The following is a 24148-nucleotide window of genomic DNA, read 5'->3' as shown; positions in this document are numbered from 1 at the left end:
TATTGCGTATTTCTTGTTTAGAAATTGGCATCTTTCTCTAAAGTTAAAAAAAACAATTCATGTGGCAGCAGCACGGATCTTGAGAAGCAGCATCCATGGTAGTGAATTTGCCGGCTCAGCCCGGTGGACCCGTACCGGTGGGATACCAATTGCAGTCAGGAGAGGGGAGAGCCATGCACCCCTGCCGCAAGGTGCGACCGGTAAGTGGTAAGGGTAAACGTTTGGGAGATTTTTCCTTTTGATTTGCCGTGCAACGCTGCAAGGCTGCAGATGCGCCCAGTGTGGCGGAGCTCGCCAAAAATTTTAGCTGGGCAGAATTTACCTCAACTTTGAACGGTGCAAATGCTATTGAACAATGCTAGTCCGTAGTTCCCTTGTTTAGTTCCTACTGTTAGGAGGCACTTAGTGTTGGTGTTTAGACTCGGCAACCTACCGAGGGGTACCCGAGGTAGTGTTTTGTGTGTGGGGCTCGCCGAAGACCATGAACTCGAATACACGATTTAGGCAGGTTCGAACTGCTTAGGTCGCATAATACCCTACGTCCTGTGTGTGTTGGTTTGTATTGATTGATAATATGTTTGGAGGGGATCCCTGCCTCGCCTTATATTGCCGGGGGTAGGGTTACAGATCGGTTGTTGTAGAAGAGTACTAGTCAGATTCGACCAGGGAGTTCTACTCTAATTGCTACGAGTAGTTTCCTAATCTTTGACTAGTCCTTGTCCACCACATAGACCACGCCGTCCTGCACCATAGTCTCCATATCTAATACGTCTTGGTGTACAACTCCGTATTGTAGGACTGCCCAAGCCTTCCGGTGGGTCCATAGATGCATGGCCGACAAGTCCTGAGTACTTTTTAGTCAAATGTAGCAATCTCGAGTACTTCTGTAGACGTCGCCGATGCTGATTAGTTTGTGGTGCTCCTTTTGATTACTCCATCGAATTGAGTCTTCGAATGTGCTTGGTACTGTCATGCGGCTAGAAGGTGCTTAATGCCTCATTTAACTTAGTCTTGAATCTTGAATCTTATATGTTTCTCAAAATGAAACGTGGAAAAAAACAAAAAATCTACCCTAGCATGCATGCGTTTGCATGCATGGTGAGTTCCGTGAGGACATGCATGCTGCGGTCAGCCCGCACCATGCAACCGAACGTGATCCCGCGCTGCTAGCTAGTAGCATATATGGCAACCAAATTTTATTGGACCGACTGACCTCTTGATGGCCCGTGTAAATGCTTCCAGCGACATAATATTTTTCATCACATATGCGATATATAGTCTCCGTCAGTTCCCAGGCCCATTTCCGTTCGTGATGAGCACCACTGATGCATCACAAGATCATGAAAATACATGAATAATCCCATAAGCATATACTTATGTGCCAGTAGTTTGCTAGGTAAGAATCGTTCCAGCAAACGACTTGCGTCATATCTGAATGCTACAAGTATGCACTTCTGTGATGCACACACGCACGGAAGAGCTGACCGTTTGGGCCTGTTGGCCGCTGTGCTGTTGGAAAACTGGACCGTCTCCTTGGGCCACTTGCCTAATGTCTGTCTGATGGGCTATCATGATTCGAGCTGGTCCATATCTGTTCATCTTCTCCAATCGGTCACAAGACCATCAGATCGCACTAGGAAGATGGAGGGGTCTTTTGTTAGTGTCGTGCTACTGCATTGTTAGGTTCATTGTTGGCTGATTTGGCAATAATTTCTGTACTTCGTTTCAAAAAGAAGGGGGAAAAAACAGTTTTTGTGGAGTTGCTGGTGCTGCCTTTGCACTTCCCTCGTTTGCCAAAGTGAGTGTTTGCATGGCCCAAGATTCTGAAACCACGGCCTAACAGCAGTGTGTCTTTTAAAGTGAGGCAAGGCGGATTCGAACGGAGAATAAGCTGTGAACGCCGCCACGCATTGTGCTCATGCAACGTGCACACAACACCACAATAAAAAGGATCATGTATCGAATCAACAATCGGCTGCTAGCCAGATCAAAAGCGAGTTCAGAATTCAGGACTTGCCCGGACCCCAATCAAAAGCACCAGAGGACTTGCGCTTTTTGATCAGCTGCCGTGCTAGCTGCACCGCCTGCCCTGGCCATGTGGTAGCGTGATCTCAGCGGCCGGGCGGCGAGACGGAGAGGGAGAGGAGTCTTTCCTTCTTCATGGCTTTGGCATTATTACAAGAGGGATCTCGCTCCATGAACAGGGTTGCTCACCTGTCCACCTCTCCGTCCTCTCCCCTCAGCCCTCACCACCTTCCCCTTCCCCTCCCACTGCCACCGATCCGCGCGCTTCAGCCACCACCTTCTCCCACACGATGGCGCACAACCACAGTCTCAGCGGCATCACCATCGGCGGGGATGGGACGTGCGCCGTCGCTGGCATCATTGCCGGCAATGGCATCACCGCTGGCGCCGTCTCAATAGTAGCCGGGAGGATCGACCTCAACGACGACGCGCTGGCATGGTTGGCTGGCGGTCAGCCCGTGCGGCGCCGCGGGGATCCTCTCCGTGGGGCGGCCTCCGTCGCCGGCACCGTCATCAGCGGCGGCAACGTCGTGGTGAACGGAGGTAGCGGGACCGGAAGAGCTGTGGCGCCTGGAGGCGCGCCGGCGGCCGGCGGTGGCCCTCTACGTGGGTCTCGTGCCGTGGCTAGCGTCATCGACGGGAACGGCAACGTCATCGTGAACGGAGGAGGGAGCGTCAGGGTCACGCTGCGTGGCGTGGGCGCGCTGCCGAGCGCTGATGGGGTCAACGTCGTCGTTGCGGACGGGAGAGGGAACGTTGTGCAGCTGCCAGTCGCCGGTGGCCATTCTGTGCATGTCGCCGGGGTGGCAGTGCATGGCGGACAGCTCGGGCCGTGCCGTGGGGATCCTCTCCCGGGGCCTGCCGCCGTCGCCATCGTCGGCCATGGCAACGTCGTGGTGGAGAACGGAGGGAGCGTCACGACCGCTCATGCGGGTAAGGTTGAAAACGGACCCATCCCGTTTTTCACATTTAACCCGCCCGTTTTCATTTTTTTTGAAAAATTCGGGTTCAGGATGGGTCACGGGTCGACGGGCTGCGGGAACGGGACGGAAACGGAGGAGGCTCCATCCCAGTCGGATTCCCGGAGTCCTATATTTGATTGGGATGGATTGGATTTAATCCAAATTTGACCTGGATATTCGGCCCATCAGCTAACTACATCCCAACAGCCTAGGTCCGATACTAACATATGGTTGTTTTGCTGTTGGATGTTGGCTCTTGGCTATTGGCCTCGTGCTGACTTGTTGTTGGCTTGTTGCCTGAATGCCTGTTGCTGTGCTGGTCTTGTGATGGCTTGTTGCCTGAATGCCTGTTGCTATGTTGGTCTTGTGATGGCTTGTTGCCTGAATGCTTGTTGCTGTGCTGGTCTTGTGACTTGTGAGATGCAGTCACAGTCTCACAGACACAGGCACACAACGCATACACTGATGCACTGCATAGGCACAACAGCACGCCAGCACACGCGCGGCAACAACATGGCAACAACAGTGCTTTTGTGCTGTGCATGTCTAACTATGATTAGTGTGGTCTGTGTGTCCTAACTAAAGTTCCTGGTTCCCATCTATTTCCATCGAGTTTCCGGCCGTATTGGTTCGTTTCCTACACCCATGTAACCCGCTCCCGGCTGTCCTGCTCCTGCTCCGCTCCCGCTCCCGCTCCCGACGATGAATTGCGGGAGCGGAAACGGAGAGGGGTTTTACCGCCATTTCCATCCGTTTTCATCGCTACATGTGGGTGCGCTGCCGACCGTCGGTGCAGCCCGTGCGCGGCGGCGTTGAGGTTCCCCGTGGCGGGCAGCCCGTGGGCGGCGGCGCTGAGGCTGACTGTGGCAGCCAGGTCGTGTGTTGTGGCGCCGAGCCTCACCAGCGCGAGCAGGCCGAGCGTGGCGCGGTTGCTCTCCGTGGGGGGCCGTCATTCCGCCGTCGCAGGGCGGGGCTGTGCACCATTCTGTAGCTTCGGTGAAGCACATCGCGAAGGTGAAGATCAGGAGCATGAGCAGCAGATGGGATTTCTACTGCATCTGCGCATTGACTTACTTCTGCTCAATCCATTCGAGTAGTAGTAATAGTAAGCAGTAGCAAGATCATGTTAGAGTTTCTAGATTAAGTTGGTGGCTTTGTGTTGTGCGACTCGTTACTGTCTGTTGAATCGTCAATCGTGTGTTATGCAATTTTAAGAGTTCTAGGGACTGAGGCTGACTCCAGTTCTGTTGCATTGCAAAAGAACAGAAATGTTCAGCATTTTGGTGCCTGTGAGGCTGTGAGTTACATTCAGGTTCAGCATCATGAGCTCACTGCTCCAAACATCTTACATTCATCACAGCAAAATAGCAGCTACAGTCTCTCTATAAGCCACTACTAGACTCGAGTTGCCGGATCATCCACAGCACACTGGACTATTTACCTCTGCTCGTCAGGCTTACCCTGCTGCAATTTCCATTTTTTCCATTCTCATGACGAGTAGCAGTAATAGTAAGCAGTAGCAAGATCATGTTGGGGTTTCTAGATTAAGTTGGTGGCTTTGTGTTGTGCGACTCGTTACTGTTTGTTGAATCTTCAATCGTGTGTTATGCAAATTTTAGATATTCAGGGACTGAGCTGAGACTGACCCCAGTTCGGTTGCATTGCAAAAGAACAGAAATGTTCAGCATTTTGGCCTCTGTGGGTTACATTCAGGTTTAGCATCTTGAGCTCATTGCTCCAAATATCTTACATTCATCACAGCAAAATAGCAACTACAGTCTCTAAGCCACTACTAGACTCCAGTTGCTGGATCATCCACAGCACACTGGATTGCCTCCGCTCGTCAGACTTACCCTGCTGCTATTTCCATTTTTCCATTCTCATGACGACCCACTCCTCATCGCGAACATCGCCACGCAGGCATGCTGCTCCAACTGTTGAACTGGGCAGAGCACAGCCCAGCTCTTTAACATAGTAACCACATGCTTTTTTTAATCACAGATCCAAAGTTTGGCATCAAAAACAGTGACTGCATTCCCACCCGTGCATTCTACCAAACTTGTTTAGCAACAATACATTCAAAGGAAGATGATGAACGCACTCGCTCTCAGGTCTTAGCACAGAACAAGCACGAACAATCCTTTACCTTTCTTCTCTGTCAGAATATCTCTAGAAGTATGGGGAGCACGGTATTCATCGTAGTTTTTTTTCTTGTTTACGCGAATTGTACGTATGAGAATCACCATTTCATTCCCACCATGATGAAGGTGGTTGTGGAAATGTGCTTTCCCAATGCACAATCTCTGCCTCTCTGGAATCAATATTGCTAGCTCCATCTCAATGAATGAGGAACATCTGCTGGTTCAATCAGAGCGATTCCTGACATGTTGACCTGCCCAGCCAGGTGATGCCTGAAGCAACAATCTGAAGATTCTACACCTTGTTTGTTTAATCTTTACTCGATTTCGTTTTCCCTGAACTTTTGGTGGAAGGCGCAATGAGATTATTTCATCTTGCAACTGCGTAGACCAGTTTGCGGGAGATTCCATCCACCTACACTGCAAGTATCAGCTGAATCACACGACTCTAGGCCTCTTCGAGTAAAGGAGGAGTTTCACATAAAAAACATCTCACGGCATTCTTAGTTTTCTGACCGGAAGACAGGCATTCTTAGTTATCACCAAGAAATCATCAGTAGTGACTTTTTTCAGGCGTGGGTTGCAAAAGGGCTGCTGGAGTTCATTGATCATCGCTGCATGGTGAGCCTTCAAAGGCTGAGATAATGACATGGATTCTGATAGCACTTCTGTGTGCTCAGGCAGGCCTTCAGGAGAATCCACAGGAGTGACTAATCATATCAGACGCTCTTCTGATGCTGAGCTATGAGATGTCTGAATGAGTGGCACTAGATGTCTGAATGAGTGATTTCATAAGCTGTGGAAACTCAAATTGAAAGCTGACAATCTAAGCTGAACACCCCCCCCTCCGCCCCCCCCCCCCCCCCCCCCCCCCCGACTAACTGAGTACTCCTATGTTCCTCAGAACTGAACCATAATTTTATAGTAATTCATTTACCGAAGTATAGAATATAGAGCCTTAATAATTATTGTTTCAAGAACATATTAATGTGGATTATGGGTTGGCTTGTTATTGTTGGGTATTCTGCCTTACAAAAAGAAAATGTTTAGCATAAGTTAAATGAAAGAAATGTCCTGCTACTTTGTTTTTGATAAAAGCATAGTCCTTTCTCAACAGAGCTACTTTGTAGGTCTCTTTTGAGGTTTGCTTTGGTCAGTGGTATGGTCTTTCTTGATCATTTTAGTGGATAGGCCAAGGTGACCAACCCTGCTGATTTGCATGATCAGCACAAATAGACTGACTGAAAATAGCACATCCAGAAAAACCTGAACGAAAAAGAGCACCAAACAGACTTGGTCAGGTAATAACAAATACTCCGTAGCATCGTTCAAGAATGCAGCATTGCTGCAACACATGATAAAAGTTCAACAATGCCAAAATTGTTAGAACCGATTTGCTCCAGACTGTTAATACAGTCCTCGCTGCTGTTCTGAACTCTCTGTCTCCATCAGAAAGCTTCCCAGCCCACAAGGTATCTCCGCTTGAACATAGGAAAGGTGAGTCATTTTGCAATGCAAGTGATCAGTTATTCAGTTCTTCACAAGTCAATGAAAAAATGAACTGAAATCACAATTGCTTGCTCCGCCGGACTACTTGCTCTTATTCCGTCGCTGCATTGTTGATTGGATGGAGTCGCCCATGGTAGATGCCTCCTGCAGGGTCCGAGAGGTCCATCTCAAGAAGGAAGGAGACGGCTGAACGGTAGTCGGATCATAGCCGAGGAATTTTTCTTGCTGGGCCGTGGTGGTCCGCCGCTTCAGGAGGAAAAGAGGGCGGAAGAGCGCCGGCGGTGGCACGAACCTAGGCGTGTGCCGCGGTTTCTTGGCGCCGGGGATGGCCGGGGTCGCCGGGGCGGCGCGGCATCACCGGCAGCCGTGGCCATGAGCGGCCCGGAATACTCGCAAATGCCCTCGCGATTAATAACGGCGATCCGATTATTTACATATACCTCCCGACATATTTTCAAATAACCCCTTTATTTGGATCGTGATTAATAATCTCGATCCAAATCTTTACATTTACAACACTGGATTTTGCATATAACACCCTAGTCGTGGTCCGCTCCTCCTCCCGCCCGTGCACCGCCGCTGTCGCCCTCCCCGCGAGCCCCCATCCCATCAGCTATTGTGCCCACGAGGTGGCGTGGAGCCTGATGTAGCCCATTTCAGACGGCTGCAAGGTGTTCGACTGTTCGTGAAAATGCTTATGAAGTCGGCCACTCCTTTCTTCCAAGCATATTGAATGGGGACGGCTGAGCACGGCTTATTTTCAGGCGTCGTGCTCAAATTGGAGCATGTAGTCGGGGACTGATGCTGCATCTCTTGGAAATAGCATTCCGTAACGTGTAGAAAAGACTACGTCAATCGTGTCTAGCTCCTCCTTATCCGTGGGCTGTGGCAGCATTGACATGATCACACGAGCATTCAGCGAAAAGAACGAACCAGCTCCCCGTGTCGCTGAGCACACAAGGATATCCTCGCTAAGCAACACTGTCAGATCAAGCCTGAACCGTAGGAAACAAGCAAGGCCTAGGTAACCGATGGCCCGGTGTGATCATTCAGCGAAAAGAGCGAACCAGCTCCCCCTGGTGCCGAGCACACAAGGATATCCTCGCCAAGCAACACCGTCAGATCAAGCCTGAACCGTAGGAAACAAGCAAGGCGTAGGTAACCGATGGCCCGGCCCGAGCCCACCGAGTTAAGCCCAGCCCGTGGCCTTTATAGGGCCGAGTGTGGCAATCATTTTTTTTGCCCGAAAAAAAGGGCGGGCCAAGCCCAACCTAGTTATTTTTTTAATTGTTTTTCAATAAAAAGATTGTGCGGCCCAGCCTGGCCCGAGCCTAGCCCAAAAATAGCTCGAAATAGCCAGCCCGAAAGATGTCAGTGGGTGGGCTTGGTCACATTTTTTGCCTGAATCATTTCTGAATTTTTTGCCGGCCCAATCCAAACCGTATTTTGCTCAGGTCTGTATGCGCACCGCCGCCCCCATCAGGGCCACCAGACACGTGCCGTGCCGGTCGCGCGAGCCAAGCCCGTGTCGCGCCGTATAAAACCTGCCCCGCCGGCGCCGTCCCCAACGGTCGGATACCAAACGGTTCGAATTTCGAAACGCTCCATTCGTCCCCACCGGCCACCCCTCTCCATCTCTCCAGCTCACCGCCTTCACAATCCCCACATCACATCGCCGCTTCGGATCGAATCCACCTGATCTCGACGCGCGCCGCCATGGATTTCCCCAAGCGAGAGCGAGCACTTCCCCAAGGTGAGGGCGCGACCGGATCTGACCCATCACCCCCGAATTCGCTTCAGTTCTGTTCTGAATTCCCTTCTCATTTTTTTTCTGGCGCAGGTTCCCCGCGAAGGAGCCCCAAGGCGATGAGGCCCGGAGCGGCCACGGAGGCCGACGAGAACGCGAGCCCCAAGCGTCCCGTGGCGGCGTGGGCCGCGTCGCCGCAGAGGAAGAAGGTGCTGGGGGAGCGGAACGACGACGGCGGCGCCAGCATGGAGGCCGTGGCGTCGCCGCCACCGCCGCAGCCGAAACCGGCTCCGAGCCCGCCGACGCTCACGGGCCGCGGCGCGGGGGCGTACGACCCGAAGACGAACTACACCACGCCGCGGCCGGAGTTCCTGCGCTACGACCCCGAGCGCCGCCGCGAGATCCTCCTCCGGGTGGCGCGCGCGGCGGAGGTGGACGACTGCTCCAGCTCCGCCTCGGGCACCGGGGCCTCGGAGGACGACGGTGGCTCCGTCTCCTCGGACGCCGCGGCGGCGTCACCCGTCTCGTCTGCGCGAAGGAGCGACTCCGAGGCCGAGCTTGACGACAGCGACGACGACGACGACGAGGAGGAGGTGGCCCAACCGCGTCGAGGTCGGTGGGAGCGGCGGCTGTTTCTTCTGCTCGTCGCTGTGGCCTGCTCATTCTGCTACATGCACTGTATGAATCCCGCAGCCTTCTATGTTCCTTCAGGAGATAGGATGGATTTCATTGGGCCGATTGGGGGCATGTACGATGCTGGTGATCATGAAGTAGATTCACTGAGATTGTTAGGGCCAGTTTATATGATGGGTCCAGAGGACGTGCTTGAAGAGACTACAAATCAACTTATGCAAGGGGAGACTGAAGATGCGGTTCATCAGCATGACCAGAGAGCATCAAGAAATCTGGTGGCAGTTACGATGTTGGGACTAGCCGATATGTGCCTGAATGTCCCACCGGGAGAATTGACATGCCAACTTGGGGGTGAAAGTAGCGAGAATGTGGCTGATTCGAAGGAAGATCCTGAGCTGGATGATGAGCACAAGACAGAATCGACAATCAAGTCCTTAAAGAAGAATGAGCAAAGCTATGAAGATCCCGAGCTGGATGATGAGCACAAGACAGAATCGACAATCGAGTCCTTTAAGAAGAATGAGCAAAGCTATGAAGTTGGTTGCTTGGATGGAAACATCGCATTGGATTCCATTGGTACTAATTCAGCCCACATTGCTGACATGGAAGAGGGCAGTTCGGGATTAGTACATCAAGAGGAAGGGGAGGATCATCCAAATCAATTTGCGATTCAGTTGGTCTCCATGGAGAAGGCAATTGAATCATCAAGTGACAAGCTGAATCTTGACGCTGAGCTATGGCAATATGAGAACGCAGCAGAAGCTGCAAAAGAAATATGCTCTGCTGTAAAATTTCTGTGGTCTGCAATGGAACCTCATTTGCTGCAGATATTGGCATGCTTGTCTGTTGCAGGTTTTGTGGCTGCCATGTTCAGGTACTTTCAAAGATCAAGAGAGATGGTTTTACCTGCACGACTACATATGCTTTCAAAGTCACCTGCAGAAGTGCCAGTGTTGGTCCCCAATCAAATTGTGCAGCTGCCAGTGTACTCTTCAGAGCAACCTACACAATTGACAGTTCCAAGACAAGGCCTGTCTGGCAGCTTGGAGGTTCCTATGGGGTTGCCATTACCCAAGCCAGACCCATTTGTCAGCCTTAATGTTCCTGTGCAAGAGCCATGGCCCAAGACAGACCCATTTGTCAGCGTCAAGGTTCCTGCGGATCATGGGAAGCATGATCAGAAACTTCAGCAGCAAGATGCTAACAACATGGAGGCTTCAAATGGTAAATTTCTGAATCACAGAAATGTTGACAGCTCCAAGCCACCAGTTGTCGAACTACTTGGAGAGTTCACATTTGCAAACAGCGCAAGAGGAAGGGCTATCAAGAGCTTGAATCAGTATGCTGGAGATGCTGCAGTTCAGGAATTGCCAGAAAAGGATGTGGACAAGATGCAGATGAATTCAAGCATCGATCAGACCCCGAGTGTTCGAAGAGGAAGAAAAGAGGTAAATCCAGTTCTCCCAGTTTCATTTGTGTAGTTCATTAAGCACTCTAGTTCCGGAAGAATGTTATTTGTCATGATAAAATGAGAGGTCGTATTATCATTTTTACTCTTACTCTCATGATCTGTGTCCACTACACCATAAAAAATGCATTTGGAAATTTATGTATTTTGTAGATATTTTGTTACACCATAAAAAATGCATTTGGAAAATACACCATAATTGAGTTTCATTTGTTACTCTTACATGTTCTAGATATTTATGTTCCGGCTTTCATTTTTAGTTTTCAAAGCAGATGTGACTAAGAGATCAAGCTTTTGATTCACAACTTGCTAATAAGCAGCAAGCTGTCCATTACTCCATTTACCATATGATTTTCTTCAACAGGAGAACTCTGTAAAAGGAGATAAGACGGATGCGACATCAGCGCCACTGACGCCGACTCCGTTGACACCGACTCCGTTGAGACGCTCCAACCGCCTCCGCAACAAGGTGACTTCACCTTGAGCAAGACGCCGGTCGACCCTGGATGGCTGGTTCCTTTTGGGGTGTGGGGGACAGCACCTAGTTGTTACCCAAGAATGCAAAGCTTTGTCTGGTGAACTTCAGAAGCTAGGACAGTGTTACCTGAAAATAGCTGCAGTATTACGTTTGGTTTTCTGAAACCCCGTGAAATCTGTATTGACTCCTTTTAGTGCTCATGCGCTTGTATTTCTCGTACTGATGGCTACACTTAATAGTGGAGTAATTTGTAATGAACAAATCGGTGGTATTCTAGTTTATCCAAGTCCTAAATCGGTGGATTATGCTGTTACCTCTGGCATTTTAGTTGCTGATTTGTTGAACGCGCCACTGCTGCAGCTAATTGTCGCGCTGGGAATGGTTTTGAAAAAGTGTTGTGCAGGACAGCCTGACTCAAACGCGGGTGAGACATTGCAAGAGCTGTTGCATCGGCCTTGGATGATGACTAGTTGGAAGTTGGAACCTTGGAGGTGTACATGTTTCAGCCGCAAGAAAACCGATGCGTCTCAACTCTCAACCACGCGACGCGGCCAGAAAGTCCCGTTTCCCGTTTCAGTGATTCCATGTTTCCCCAACCCCGAGTCCCTCTAGACACGAAAGCGGGACCCACGATATTCGATCGCAGCCGTCCTTCGCCACCAGGCTGAGCCCTGAGGCAAGCCCGCCAGCGACGGCAGCCATGCAGCTCGCGGAGGCCGCCCAGGACGAGGCCGCTTTCTCCATGCGCGTGCTCCGCCACCTCTCCTCCCGCGACGGCGCCCGCGCCAACCTGGCCGTCTCCCCGCTCTCCCTCCACGCGGCGCTGGCGCTCCTCGCCGCGGGCGCGCGGGGCGCCACGCTCGACGAGATCGCCGACTTCCTCGGCCCCGCCGGCGGCAGCTCCCACGCCGCGCTCGCGTCGTACGTCGCGATGCGCGCCCTCGCCGATGGCGGCGGCGAAGGTGGGATCTCGGTGGGGTTCGCCAATGGCGTCTGGGTCGGCGGCGATCTGCAGCAAGGCCTCCTTCGCCCGAGTCGCCGCCGAGCAGTACCGCGCCGAGGCGCGCCCGGCGTTCTTCATACCCATGGTTAGCTGGCATTCCCCGTTCTTTACTTGTTCTAGTACTCATGGATTCGGAAACCATCTCTCGTATCTCGCCGTCGTTTTGTTCCTTGATACAGCCGGAGGAGGCGAGGAGCCAGATCAACCAGTTGATCGCGAGCGCGACGGCCGGCCGTATCGAGGACCTCCTTCCCCAAGGCTCCCTCCAACGCGGGACGACGGCGGTGCTCACCAACGCGCAACCCCCGCCTCACGCGGGACGAAGCCTTCTTCCCGCACGACGGCGGCTACGTCCGCGCGCCGTTCATGTCGAACACCAGCAGGCAGTATATCGCCTGCCGGCCCGGCTACAAGGTCCTGCGGCTGCCCTACGCGCGCGGCGGCGCGCACCGGCTGTTCTCCATGTACATCTACCTCCCGGACGCGCACGACGTCCTGCCGGGCCTGCTGGACAGGCTGAGCGCCGACCCGGCGCTGCTCGAGAGCTCCGGGACTCTGGCGGACGAGGTGCCCGTTCGCGCGTTCAGGGTACCCAGGTTCGCCGTGTCGTACAAAGCGAACGCGAGGGAGACGCTGCGGGACCTCGGGCTGCTCCTGCCGTTCGATCGCGTCGCCGCCGACTTCGGCGACGTGGTGGAGTGGGCGCCGGAGCCGCTCGTCGTCTCGGACGTCTACAACGGGGCCTTGGTGGAGGTGGACGAGGAAGGGGCCGAGACCGCCGCCGCCGCCGTCGGTGTGGGCTTCGGTTGCGCGCGCGTGGAGGCGCTCGTGGACTTCGTCGCCGACCACCCGTTCGTATTCTTGATCAAGGAGGAACTCAGCGGCGTGGTGCTTGTCGCCGGTCAAGCGATCCACCCGTCGATTTCGCAGTGCAAAGACGCGCATGAAGCGTACTCCAAACTCACGTTTTGCAGTAGCGTGAAGCAGAGGGGCCGTTGCCTACTTGCCTTGCAACGTGATCCATTCGAAGCGACGAGTGAATGTTAGCTTGTCCTTGGAGGCTCAGTTGGGATATTCCTAACAACTTAAGCCATTGTCGTTGAGAGTTGACCTACGTGTAATCCGCTTCATATTTTGTAAATATAAGAGGTTTTTTAGTTTGAGAAATCATCTTAGATGCGGTTGTCTATCATGAGTTTAATTGTAGCATATTTAATGTTTCTCGACTGTTTTTTATTCTCAAATGGCATAGAGCTTATTTTTCTACATAATTTTTTAAGTGCCCGAGGATTTTGTAGTTTATCTTGGACAATCCTGATGAGGGAAAGAAATTAGCAACTAACATTGGTAAACCAATATTTTCCAAACAAAAAAGGTAAGTAACTCAGCAGCATAACTCTTGAAAGTATCTTAGGCCCCGTTTTCTTCCACTGACTTATTTTTAGCATCCGTCACATCGAATGTTTAGATACTAATTAGGAGTATTAAACGTAGACTATTTACAAAACTCATTACATAAGTGGAATCTAAACGGCGAGACGAATTTATTAAGCCTAATTAGTCCATGATTTGACAATGTGTTGCTACAGTAAATATTTACTAATGATGGATTAATTAGGCTTAATAGATTCGTCTCGCCGTTTAGATTCCAGGGTTTTCTAAATAGTCTACGTTTAATACTCCGAATTAGTATCTAAACATTCGATGTGACACGTGCTAAAAATAAGTCAGTGGAAGAAAACGCCCCCTAATTAAACTAAAAACCCTTGGCCATTTAAAAAAACTAATTGTTGGCTATTGGCAAAAGGCACTTAGGAAACATTATGATTATAAATTTAGTACTCCAGTTATCCTGTTACTAGCTGGAGATTTATTTTTTGAGTCTCTATGTTAATCCTCAAGAAATGCGCACTAGCTACGAAACAATTATTTGGTAGACTGTAATCATCATCAATAACAATAAGCATTGGATCTACTTTATTTTCTAAACAAATTATACATAAATCCATATCTAAATTACCTAGCTGTTGGGGAAATATTAACGATCTCCTAAATACCGCTTAAAGAAACAATCATGAGACAATCATGAAGGACCAGTTCCATCCGGGATAACGAAATCGCCGTCAAGCCCAACATGAGTGGGACTCCGCCTCGCCCGACTGCGGTCCCAGGGTCGGGAGCGTCCGACCTCCCGCCGCAAGGCTCCGCCTCGTCCGACCGCGATCCCGGGGTCGGGGGCGCCCGACCCCCCGCCACAAGGTTCCGCCTCGCCCGACCCTGGGCACGGGGTCGGACTCACTGGGGCCCCCAAGACGGATATCCCCGTCGGGCGCGGACCGGGTGATCAGGGTAACGATCCTGTGGGTCCACCTTGTCGACCTCGTCATAAATGCGCCGCAGGTCTGGCAGGAAGAAGGATGACCACGCCCCTCACGCAACCCGCTGCAAGTACCCATGCACAACTCCACTGTACAAGCTACAGTACCGGCGGTTTCCTTCCATTCGCCGCAGGGTACTCATGGCCTGCGCCGTCCGGAGCAGAGGGAAGACTCGCCCGTTCTCGGGCCTCGCGCGCCCGGCAGCAGGGATGTGACGCCCTCTCTCCGCGAGCCATCATCAGGACGGCGGCATCCGCCGTCCCTCCCAACGGACACCGGAGTGGCGACGAAACGCCCTCATCATGACCCGGCGCCTACGGACACCGAAGAAGCTATCTGTAGGGCGCGACGACAGTTGGCGCACGGCCACCCTCCTCCTCCAGCATACGCGCCGGCAGACGCCAGAGGCCGGCGAGGGCGCCGGGCGCCTAGGAACTTGGTTCCTCCCTTCGTGCCGTATTTTTACCATACTACGTTTAAACTCTTTACTGCTCTCATCACCCGATCTCAGTTGTAACCCCGACAGCCCCCTTACGATATAAAAGGGGCATCGGGGTCAGAGACGGGAGGGGGATTCTTCTCCCTCAAACTAACAGCATATTCCTACTTTCCCTTAGAGCACAAGCACCTTTCAAGAGACCTGGGATCAGTCCCTCTCTCGTCAATCTGTAACCCCTACTACAGAACCCCGCGTGGGCAACACGAGCAGCCTCGATACTGGACGTAGGGCTTCCCTTGCCCGAACCAGTCTAACCCTGTGTCTCCCACGCTACCATCCGAAGCCTTACGCGCATAAAAGAAATTTACTAGTCTAAGTCTTGATCCGCAAATCTTGACAACGACACTAGCTACCTCCAACCTTTATCTATTACCACGTATGTCATTAGGAAAATATGTGAAGATTAACATTTTTACATCCTAATGCGCTATGTACAACCACCATGCCACGAAAACTCTCATGGTGAATTGAGTTCGATTTTGCATGGATCTGACTTTTAATGAAAAACAAGCTTCTTATCTTCCTTTTTCTTGAATGGATTCCTTCCTTATCTTTCTTGCGCCATCCGTGCATGTACGCGCTGCTGACTTCCTGTTCCGGGGAGTAGAGATGCCGAGTTCCAAGCCGTCTCGTGTCCGTGTCCTTGCCATCTCCGGGGAGAGCACAACGTCTCCAGCTATATAGGAAGGCAACGGAAGGGTCGGTGGACTTATAAAACCTATAAAACCTGGATCGGTGGTGGATCGATCGAGATGCAATAACTCTTCACCACGGCAACAACCTGAGCAAACCCCACGCCGCGCATCCACCATGGAGCAGGAGCATGCGGCGGCCGCGGGGGACGAGGCCACCTTCTCCATGCGGGCGCTCCGCCACATCGCCAGCCGAGGTGCGCTCGGTGCCCTTCAAATCCGAGGTAAGAAACCCACGCCTTGCCCTCTCTCACTGCCGCCGGCGGCATGGATTCTCACCCCTCACCGTCGTTTAATTTTGTTGCTTGATCCAGCCAGATGAGGCGAGGCGCCAGATGAACCAATGGATCGAGAGCGCGACGGCCGGCCGGATCAAGGACCTCATCCGCGCCGGCTCCATCAGCCGCGCGACGCAGGCCGTGCTCACCAACGCGCTCTACTTCAAGGGCGCCTGTTCGCGCAAGTTCGACGCCCGGTTCACGGAGCACGCCGCGTTCTACCTGCCCAACGGCAGCCACGTCCGCGTGCCGTTCATGTCGAGCACCCGAGACCAGCACATCGCCCGCCGCGCCGGCTACAAGGTCCTCAAGCTTCCCTACGCCAGCGCGCCCGGCGGCTAGCAGCGGATCTTCTCCATGTACATCTACCTCCCGGACGATCACTACGGCCTTCGGGGCCTGCTGCACAGCCTGAGCTCCAACCCGGCGCTGCTGGAGAGCTCGAGAACTATGGGGAGAAAAGTCCCCGTGGGCGTGTTCATGGTGCCCAAGTTCACCATCTCGTGCAAGACGGATGCGACGGAGATGCTGCAGGCCCTCGGGCTGAACCTGCCGTTCGACCCCGTCCAAGCCGACCTCTCGGAGATGGTGGAGTCACCGCCCTGGCCGGAGCCGCCGCTCGTCGTTTCGAAGGTCCACCACATGTGCTTCGTCGAGGTGAACGAGGAAGGGACCGAGGCCGCCGCGGCGACCGGCTGCAGAGTCATCCCTGGCTGTGCGCCGCGTATGACCAAGACTTCGTCGCCAACCATCCGTTCATGTTCTTGATCAAGGAGGACCTCAGCGGCGTGGTGGTTTTCGCCGGGCAGGTCACCAACCCATCGCTTTCGCCCTAATGTTTTGGACGAAGTGATCGACTCTCTTCACTGTGCCCTGAAATTTCGATGTGGAAGCGTGCATGAACTGATCTATCTTCGCATCTGATCGCTCTTATAATTGTACAATCAGCTGGTCCAGACTCATGTTGGTAGTGCTAATACAAAGTAGAGGTTCTTGTTCTTCATAGACGTGTTTCTTCTGAAATGCTTTGAGTTCGAATTTGTTATATTGACGAGGGATTGGAGATTCTGCCAGGTTATAAGAATGCCCTTAGTAATTCCTTTCACATATGTTTATTGCGCGTCACTTTGTGTGTTGATACCGTCTGGCGAATATGAAAGAGGCCATTTCAGCGTAGTATGCGCATATCTGAATTTATTAGTGAAAATTGAATCAACAGCTCTAATATCGAAGAGGGAATAAAAGAGGTCAATTCAACAATCCAGTTTATATATACATATTTCAAATTTCAATTCAGCACATGAATAAGGTAAGTTTACAAATCCTCTCATCAACAGCATGGCATCTGACTTCGATCATCTAAGGTGTCCCATAACTGCAGCTGATCCCTCCATTGGTTTGAGACTTCCTTTCCTTTCCCTTTGTTGTCCATGCTTCTATGATGAACAGAACCGATTCAGCATGATCAGTCGACAATATAGTAATTCTACAATGAAGCAATTGCCCATCTACAAAGTATGTACCTTAGAACAAAGTTTGAGAGTGAGCTTCTCTGCAAACCAGAGCACGGAAGTCATCAGGCACACACACCAGTAGTCATTGACCTAAAAGTACAAGGACTTTAACTTGCTAAACATATCACACCACCTAAAATCCCTCTTGAACATAAACTGGAGAAAGCGCAAGAGAAAACGATTAAGTGAGCCTGATTAGAGTTTAAACATTTGGTGACAAGGAATGAAATTGTAGGCATACTGTTTTGGGTCCGGAAACCAATGCCCAAATCCTTAGCTTCTGATAGACCTTTTTAGCAGCACGCAACCGTTAGTACCAGGGGCCCAGGGCCATCGCCGATACGGTAAGAATTGCCACACAAATCACAGTTGTAACTTTGCCGGTGACATGTATTACTGTCCACAGATTGGGCACTTATTTCAACGACTGTCTTCACTAATGATGGCATGCTCTCAAGCACAGGAATCGTACCAAAAATCCAAAGAAGACGCAGTGAAACAATTCTGAAACTCTAGGTGCCTTCGTAGGCGAGGATGCAGAGTTTCATGGCAGGTCGCGCCAGCGGCGGCCAAGGCCGCACGTCCGCACGGACTTCGGCACCTCCTGGAAGCCAAGGATGTGCCGCTGAACTTTTTCCGGGAGGACATCCAATGCCGTCGCCGCCGGCCGCCGGAGACACCCCTCGCTTAGTCTCGCCTGGAGGCATTCCGTCGAACAGGGTGTGGGCGTCGGTACTGGGCGCAAACGAGGGTCAGGGTCGTCAGATGGCCACAGACTGGAGTTGATTGCCTCGATGAAGAGGCGATTGGTACGTCACCGGCTGACTAGAGAAGATTGGCGAAACTGGTAGGAGAGGCTGCAAGGGACTGAAAGGAGCGGGGATGAGACGAACCGAGGGTAATGGGCGGCGCCGGCGAGTGGGGCAGAGGACGAGATGGCCGGCAAGCGAAACGGGGGCGGGCGGACCGGCGGAGCGCGCGAACTCCTAGCTACCGCCGCCGCCGCCGTTGAAACAGGGAGGACGACCGATCTGAACCGGGGGGCTATATGAAAGTTGTAGGGGGGTATTTGGAAAATATCCGGATCGCGATCAATAATCGCGATCCAAAATAAGGGGTTAAATGTAAATACTAAGGAGTATATCGAAAATAATAGGATCACGATGGGGGTTAAATGAAAATACTGGGCGTATTTTGAAAATAATCGGATCGCGATTATTTCCGATCGGCCCGGTCCTCCGCCGCGGCTCTCCGGAGCTCCGCCTCACGCCGGGCGTCCCTTCCCTTCCCTTGGGAGCCTCTTCCTCTCGATCCGTCCTGTCTCGCACTCTCGCAGCAGCCATAGCTTGCGGGACGCGCTCGGTGTCGGGCTGACAGAGAACCCCGCCTCTAGCTTGACACCGCGCGCGGCTTAACGGAGCGACCGGGTACGTACGGCGGCGCCGCACTCCGGCGGTCCGGCCGTACGTTCATCGCTTCCAATTGCCAGCGTGAAATCGCCGGCGGCGATGCAGTTGCTGTCCGCAGCCTCCTGCAGAGTGCAGTGAATTTCAGGCAGGCACTTTCAGAGGACCACCGAAATACGCAAGTTCAGAACAAGAAGCTGAAAATAAGAAGAGCAGCTGATTGTCCTGTAGTTCGGAGTTCTTGAGTTAAAAAGGAAAATCTTGGCAGAATTCTAAGAGATAGCTCAAAATATTTGACTATGTATTATGTAATGGAATAAGACAAGAAAAAAGGTAATTATATGATAGCAGAATCCGCAGAAGCTGATTAGTCCAAGCTGCAGACATTCTTCACGAATGCTTGCCTCAACCACTGTGATCTGCAACTACAAGCAGTCAGTCAGGTCAGAATGTGACGCGGTGATCAGCTTCTTTGGTTGATTCTGCAGACTCTGCAACTAATTTTTTCAAGCACGGTGCTTCTGTAATTCTGTTTGAGGTTGCCTTGGAACAGAGCAATTTTTAGCTGGGAACGGGCACTTGGAACTTGGAAGTGGCAAAGTGATCTTGCGAGCTCGATCATGTCTAGAGAAATGTTCTTGCCTGGTCTGCAGTGCAGGATTCTTCACGCATGCTTGCCTCAACCACTCTGCAGCTGATCAATGGGTGTAGTGTGTGTAGATCACAAATTTGAAATTCCCCGCTCTGTATGAAGATGGAATGCAGAGTGGACACCAACTAACAGTGTTATGCAAGTAGGAAAATAGTTGGAGTACTGGGGACTTATGAAAATTCAGTCATCAGTACCCAAGACATGTACAGAACCTGAAAGCTTTAGCCACTGCCCACTGATTGCCTAGCTTGCTGCTACCACACGATGATTGAACCCAATTCCTGGACGACACGCCTCGCTTCGCGTTTGATTTCTTCAGGCACGCATGCCTGTCGATGCAATTTGGCCGGTTCATCTTCAGTCTTCACGCTGCACGGTACCGTCTGTCCCATTTTATCTTTGAGCCGGTACATGAATCACCTCCAAGCAGCTCTAAGCTCACAACTGCGCCGCGTTGCTTTGACCACATGCCACCCTGCAGCTGCTTAACCTCTCAAAGGTCCGGAGAGATGATCTCGATCTCGCCGGATCAGTAACGACGACGACTGCCACGGTTAGTCTGACGAGGTCTTCGCAGGCGGCCTGCGGCAGCAAATGAGCGTGGATCTCTTCAAGCAGGGAGATTTCTGGGTCCGATGGGTGGGGCTACGCAATTCCGGCGGGGGCGGAGGACGGCCGAGGCGGCGGCGGAAGCCGGCGCCGGACGAGCGGGAGCCGGGAGGAGGACCCGATCTGAACCAGGGGGCCTCTATTAAATTACAAGGGGTTCTCTGCAAATAATCGCGATCCAAATTGGGGGTTAAATGAAATTATCTATGGGGAAATTTACAAATAATCGGATTGCGATTCGATCCAGGGGTGCTTTTGCAAAATTTCCGATCGCGATCCGGTCCTTCGCCGCAGCTCGTCGGAGCGCCGCCTCACACCATGCGTCCCATCCCTTGGGTGCCTCTTCTTCCTCATTCCAGTCTCTCAGCAGCCAATGTTGCGGGGAGCAAGGTGTTCCCGGAGACCCAAGGGGCGTTCGTTGTCTCTGGATTGATGCAGCGCGCGGTTCGCTGGAGCAGCAGCGGCGCGTACGGCGGTGACGCACTCAGGCCGTTCGTTCCTCACTTGAAATGTCCACCACATTCCGGTAGGCGGAGTTGCTGTCCACCGCCTCCTGCAGTGCGGCTGTGCAGTGAATTTCAGTCAGACATTTGCAGGGTCATCACAAGTTCTGAAGAAGAATCTGAAAAACTAAAGAAAAGGAGCAGCCGTTGAACCCATCAACTTCAAGAGTTTCCGAAAATTTTCTTCCCCAAAACTATGTATTGTAGGCTCTAATAAAATCTTTTTCCCCTAAAATCACGTCATCCTACAACTTTAAGAGTTTCCGAAATTTCTTCCCCAAAACTATGTATTGTAGGCTCTACTAAAATCCTTTTCCTCTAAAATCACGTCATCCTACAGCAAATTTCAATAATAAATTTCTCAATACTTAAAAATAGTCACATTAGCAATAATAAATTTCTAATACTTAAAAATAGTCACATTAGCCCATGTGACCCCCTCTGTTGGGCCGACTTCCTCCTCGCATCTGTTCTACGTCGGTCATGAGTGCGTACGAGTGCTCCAAGCATTCCAATTCAATCGTCGCTTAGAGCCGTGGAGAGCTGCTACAACACCTATCAATTATTGCTGATTGAACGTGATTAAACATGTTTTGGGGAGGAGGCGTCGAGATTGTATGTTCGTTAAAAAAAAAATCTACAGTAGAGACAAAAGTCGTGATTGCACGGCTCATTAGAGTTCCACCATTATTCTGAGCCCAAGCCATCTTTCTCTGGGCGTGGTGTGGAGTCTGCAACCTTTGGATGGATTGGCGAGGATCGTGACGCTTCGTATAGAGATCCCCCTGGTGGCGTCTTCACGAGCCTCCTCGAAGCGGTGGCCCACGTGTCCAGGCTCGAGGCGGCGGCGCCAGGCCACGCGGCCGCCACGAAGGCCGCGGCGGAGGAGGCCAAGGCGGAAGGGGGCGGCGCGCGGCCGAGCCTCGCTCAAGATGCTCATGGGCCTGACGCTGCTACAGATCTCCCGGCTCCGCTGGGCTCCCCGCCCCCGCCGCGGCTCTCGCCGCTGGCGCCCCACGACGATGGCCCCTGCTCCGCTGGTGCTGCGGCGCCAGCGGTTGCGAACGTGATGCGGTGCTCCTTCCCAGTCTCGATCGGGATGGAGTCCGGCAGCGAAGGCTGGAGCACCTGCGCAAGCGGCACGGCTCCGCGGGAAGGCACCTCCTAGATGTCCCGCGCCGCCGCGCTGGAGGAGCTGGCGGGGTCCGCGGCGGCGCTGCTCGACTCCGCTCCGCCGACGGGGACCTCCTCCCGCGCGCGGGAAAAAAAACTCGCGGGAAAGGAAGCACAGGGGCGATTGGGGGAGGGTCGTACTCGCGCAAATATGCGGGGTGACGGCGGACGGATACGGGCGATGGATTTTCCGGACACGAGCTGTTGGAGGTAAATTTTTTCTATTTTTTCCGTTTGAGATAATTTTAAGGGAGTTCCTGGAGCTGCTCTAATCCATATCTCTTGAACCAAAAGGGAAACTTTGCACAATTCTAAGAGAGAGTTCCAAATATTTGAGTATTGTTGCTACTGCATTCATCACCCAGAGCTTGTTCATGAGCCTATTCGGAAAAGTGATCAAGATAGGGAATAACTGGATCGTAATATGGGTATCGCAGACATTTTTAACGATGCGGGACGACCGACGCGGCTGCAGCCTCGTCCAGTCACTGGAGTCGTGTGACTGTTTCAAGCAGTTGAGAAATACGGAGTAGCAAAGTCGAGTTACCAAATTCTCAACACAGGTTCCAAAAAGATCAAACTAGTGCACCTGGTTTACAATCCAACATGACCCAACCTCTAGCTCATGCTAACATTTTCTCAAAGCCATCTCAAAAGTTTGGAGGAGCCAACTACAAATTGCAAGAACGAACACTTGTTTCCGTGTCGAAAATTTAGCGCGAAAGCGAAGGGTCGACCACTTGTCCGGCGAACACCACCACGCCGGTGAAGTCCTCCTGGATCAAAAACATGAACGGGTGGTCGGCGACGAAGTCCTCCGGCAGAGGCAGGCGCGCGCAACCAAAGGCCACAACGGCGGCGGTCGCCGCGGCGGCCTCGGTGCCCTCCTCGTTCACCTCGACGAAGCACTCGTGGTAGACTTCCGACACGACGAGCGGCTCCGGCGCCGACTCCACCATGTCGCCGAAGTCGGCGCGGACGGGGTCAAACGGTAGGGCCAGCCCGAGGTCCCGCAGCATCGCCGCGGCCCTAGTCTTGTACGACACGGTGAACCTGGGCACCCTGAGCGCGCGCACGGGGACCTCGGCCATCAGAGACGCGGAGCTCTCGAGCGACGCCGCCGGGTCGGAGCTCAGCTTCTGCAGCAGGCCCGGCAGGCCGTCGTGCGCGTCGGGGAGGTAGACGTACATGGAGAACGCCCGGTGGTCGCGGCCACGCGCGTAGGGGAGCCGCAGGACCTTGTAGCCGGGGCGGCTGGCGATGTGCTGCTTGCTGGTGCTCGACATGAACGGAACGCGGACGTGGCCGCCGGTGGGCAGGTAGAAGGCGCCGTCCAGCGTGAGCGAAGCGTCGAACTTGCGTTCCCAGGCACCCTTGAAGTAGAGCGCGTTGGCGAGAACCGCCGGCGTGCCACCGTGGATGGAGCCTGGGGGAAGGAGGTCCTTGATCCGGCCGGCCGTCGCGCTCGCGATCCACTGGTTGATCTGGAGTCTCACGTCCTCTGGCTGGACCAATAAACCAGACGATTATGAAGATTTCCGACGTAGCAGTGGCAGAGAGAGAAGGCACTTGCCAATTGCTGGGTGAGCTCACCATGGACTTGAAGGGCGCCGGGCGTGCTTCGGCGCGGTAGTGCTCGGCGGCGACGCGGGCGTAGGCGTCCTTGAGCCGCAGCGCCGCATCGACCCAGACGCCGTTGGCGAACCGCACCGTGGGCCCGCCGGCACTGTGATCAGCAGCGAGCATGTGCAGTGCGGCGTGCGACGCGAGCGCGGCGTGCGCGGGGCCGCCGGCGGGGCCGAGGAAGGCGACGATCTGGTCGAGCGTGGCGCCCCGCGCGCCCGCGCCGAGGAGCACCAGCGCCGCGTGGAGGGAGAGCGGGGAGACGGCCAAGTTGGCGCGGGAGCCGTCGTTGGAGGCGATGTGGCGGAGCACGCGCAGGGAGAAGGCGGCCTCGTCCCGGGCGGCCGCCGCGTGCTCCATGGCGGGCGGCGGCGGTGCGCTGGCTTGGGATGGTGGCGAAGAACAGTTGCGATCGCACACGCCGGCAAATGTGATGCGCGTGAGACCGTGACACGCCGGGTCGCGCTGCGTTGGACACCTCGAGTTGTGCCGCGTCGCGTTGATGTGACGCTATGGGTTTTCTTGATGCCAAAATTCATCGCAAGACTCCACGTCGATGGTTTAGTTCGACTTCGTCATGGATACACTCGAGTCATGACTTGTGTACCTTCCGCACTAAAGGCCTATGGGCTATAGGGCAACGTAAATCTTTTTTATTTGGCTTTTTTCCCCGTTTGAAATTAATAACTTATCATTTTTATCAACTGTCATAGTTCAGTGGTGAACATTTTTAACTACAACGGGTTGCGTGAAACTTTTACGTAAGTACTTATGGTTGTAAATTAAGATATTTTAAATAAGCGGACTTCGGTTCGAAAATGCTACGTATCATAGGAGTTTAAGACTTTTTCGGTTCGA

At 52.9% G+C, this 24148-nt stretch overlaps 2 protein-coding genes and 2 pseudogenes across 2 annotated transcripts; 3 read left to right on the top strand and 1 right to left on the bottom strand.

Annotated features, from left to right (window-relative positions):
* The first annotated feature begins 8193 nt into the window (after positions 1-8193).
* On the top strand, positions 8194-11273 carry LOC117858978 (uncharacterized). The gene is made up of 3 exons (XM_034742140.2): positions 8194-8387; positions 8475-10462; positions 10847-11273. Exons 1-3 carry the CDS (start codon positions 8351-8353, stop codon positions 10964-10966), a joined length of 2145 nt encoding a protein of 714 aa, XP_034598031.1. The 5' UTR covers positions 8194-8350; the 3' UTR covers positions 10967-11273.
* A 139-nt stretch (positions 11274-11412) lies between these two features.
* LOC117856508 (serpin-Z1-like) lies at positions 11413-13081 on the top strand (annotated as a pseudogene).
* A 2569-nt stretch (positions 13082-15650) lies between these two features.
* On the top strand, positions 15651-16763 carry LOC117854536 (serpin-Z1-like; annotated as a pseudogene).
* A 5392-nt stretch (positions 16764-22155) lies between these two features.
* LOC117856506 (serpin-Z1-like) lies at positions 22156-23799 on the bottom strand. Its single transcript, XM_034738856.2, has 2 exons — positions 23261-23799; positions 22156-23172 (listed from the first exon to the last, which is right to left on the bottom strand). The coding sequence occupies exons 1-2, from the start codon at positions 23648-23650 to the stop codon at positions 22381-22383; spliced, it is 1182 nt and encodes a 393-aa protein (XP_034594747.2). The 5' UTR covers positions 23651-23799; the 3' UTR covers positions 22156-22380.
* Positions 23800-24148: the final 349 nt, after the last annotated feature.

This window comes from Setaria viridis, chromosome 5, assembly GCF_005286985.2.
Source record: "Setaria viridis chromosome 5, Setaria_viridis_v4.0, whole genome shotgun sequence".
Lineage (NCBI taxonomy): Eukaryota > Viridiplantae > Streptophyta > Magnoliopsida > Poales > Poaceae > Setaria > Setaria viridis.
Note: the sequence above shows the minus strand (reverse complement) of the source record. Positions and strands in the feature narration are given on the sequence as shown.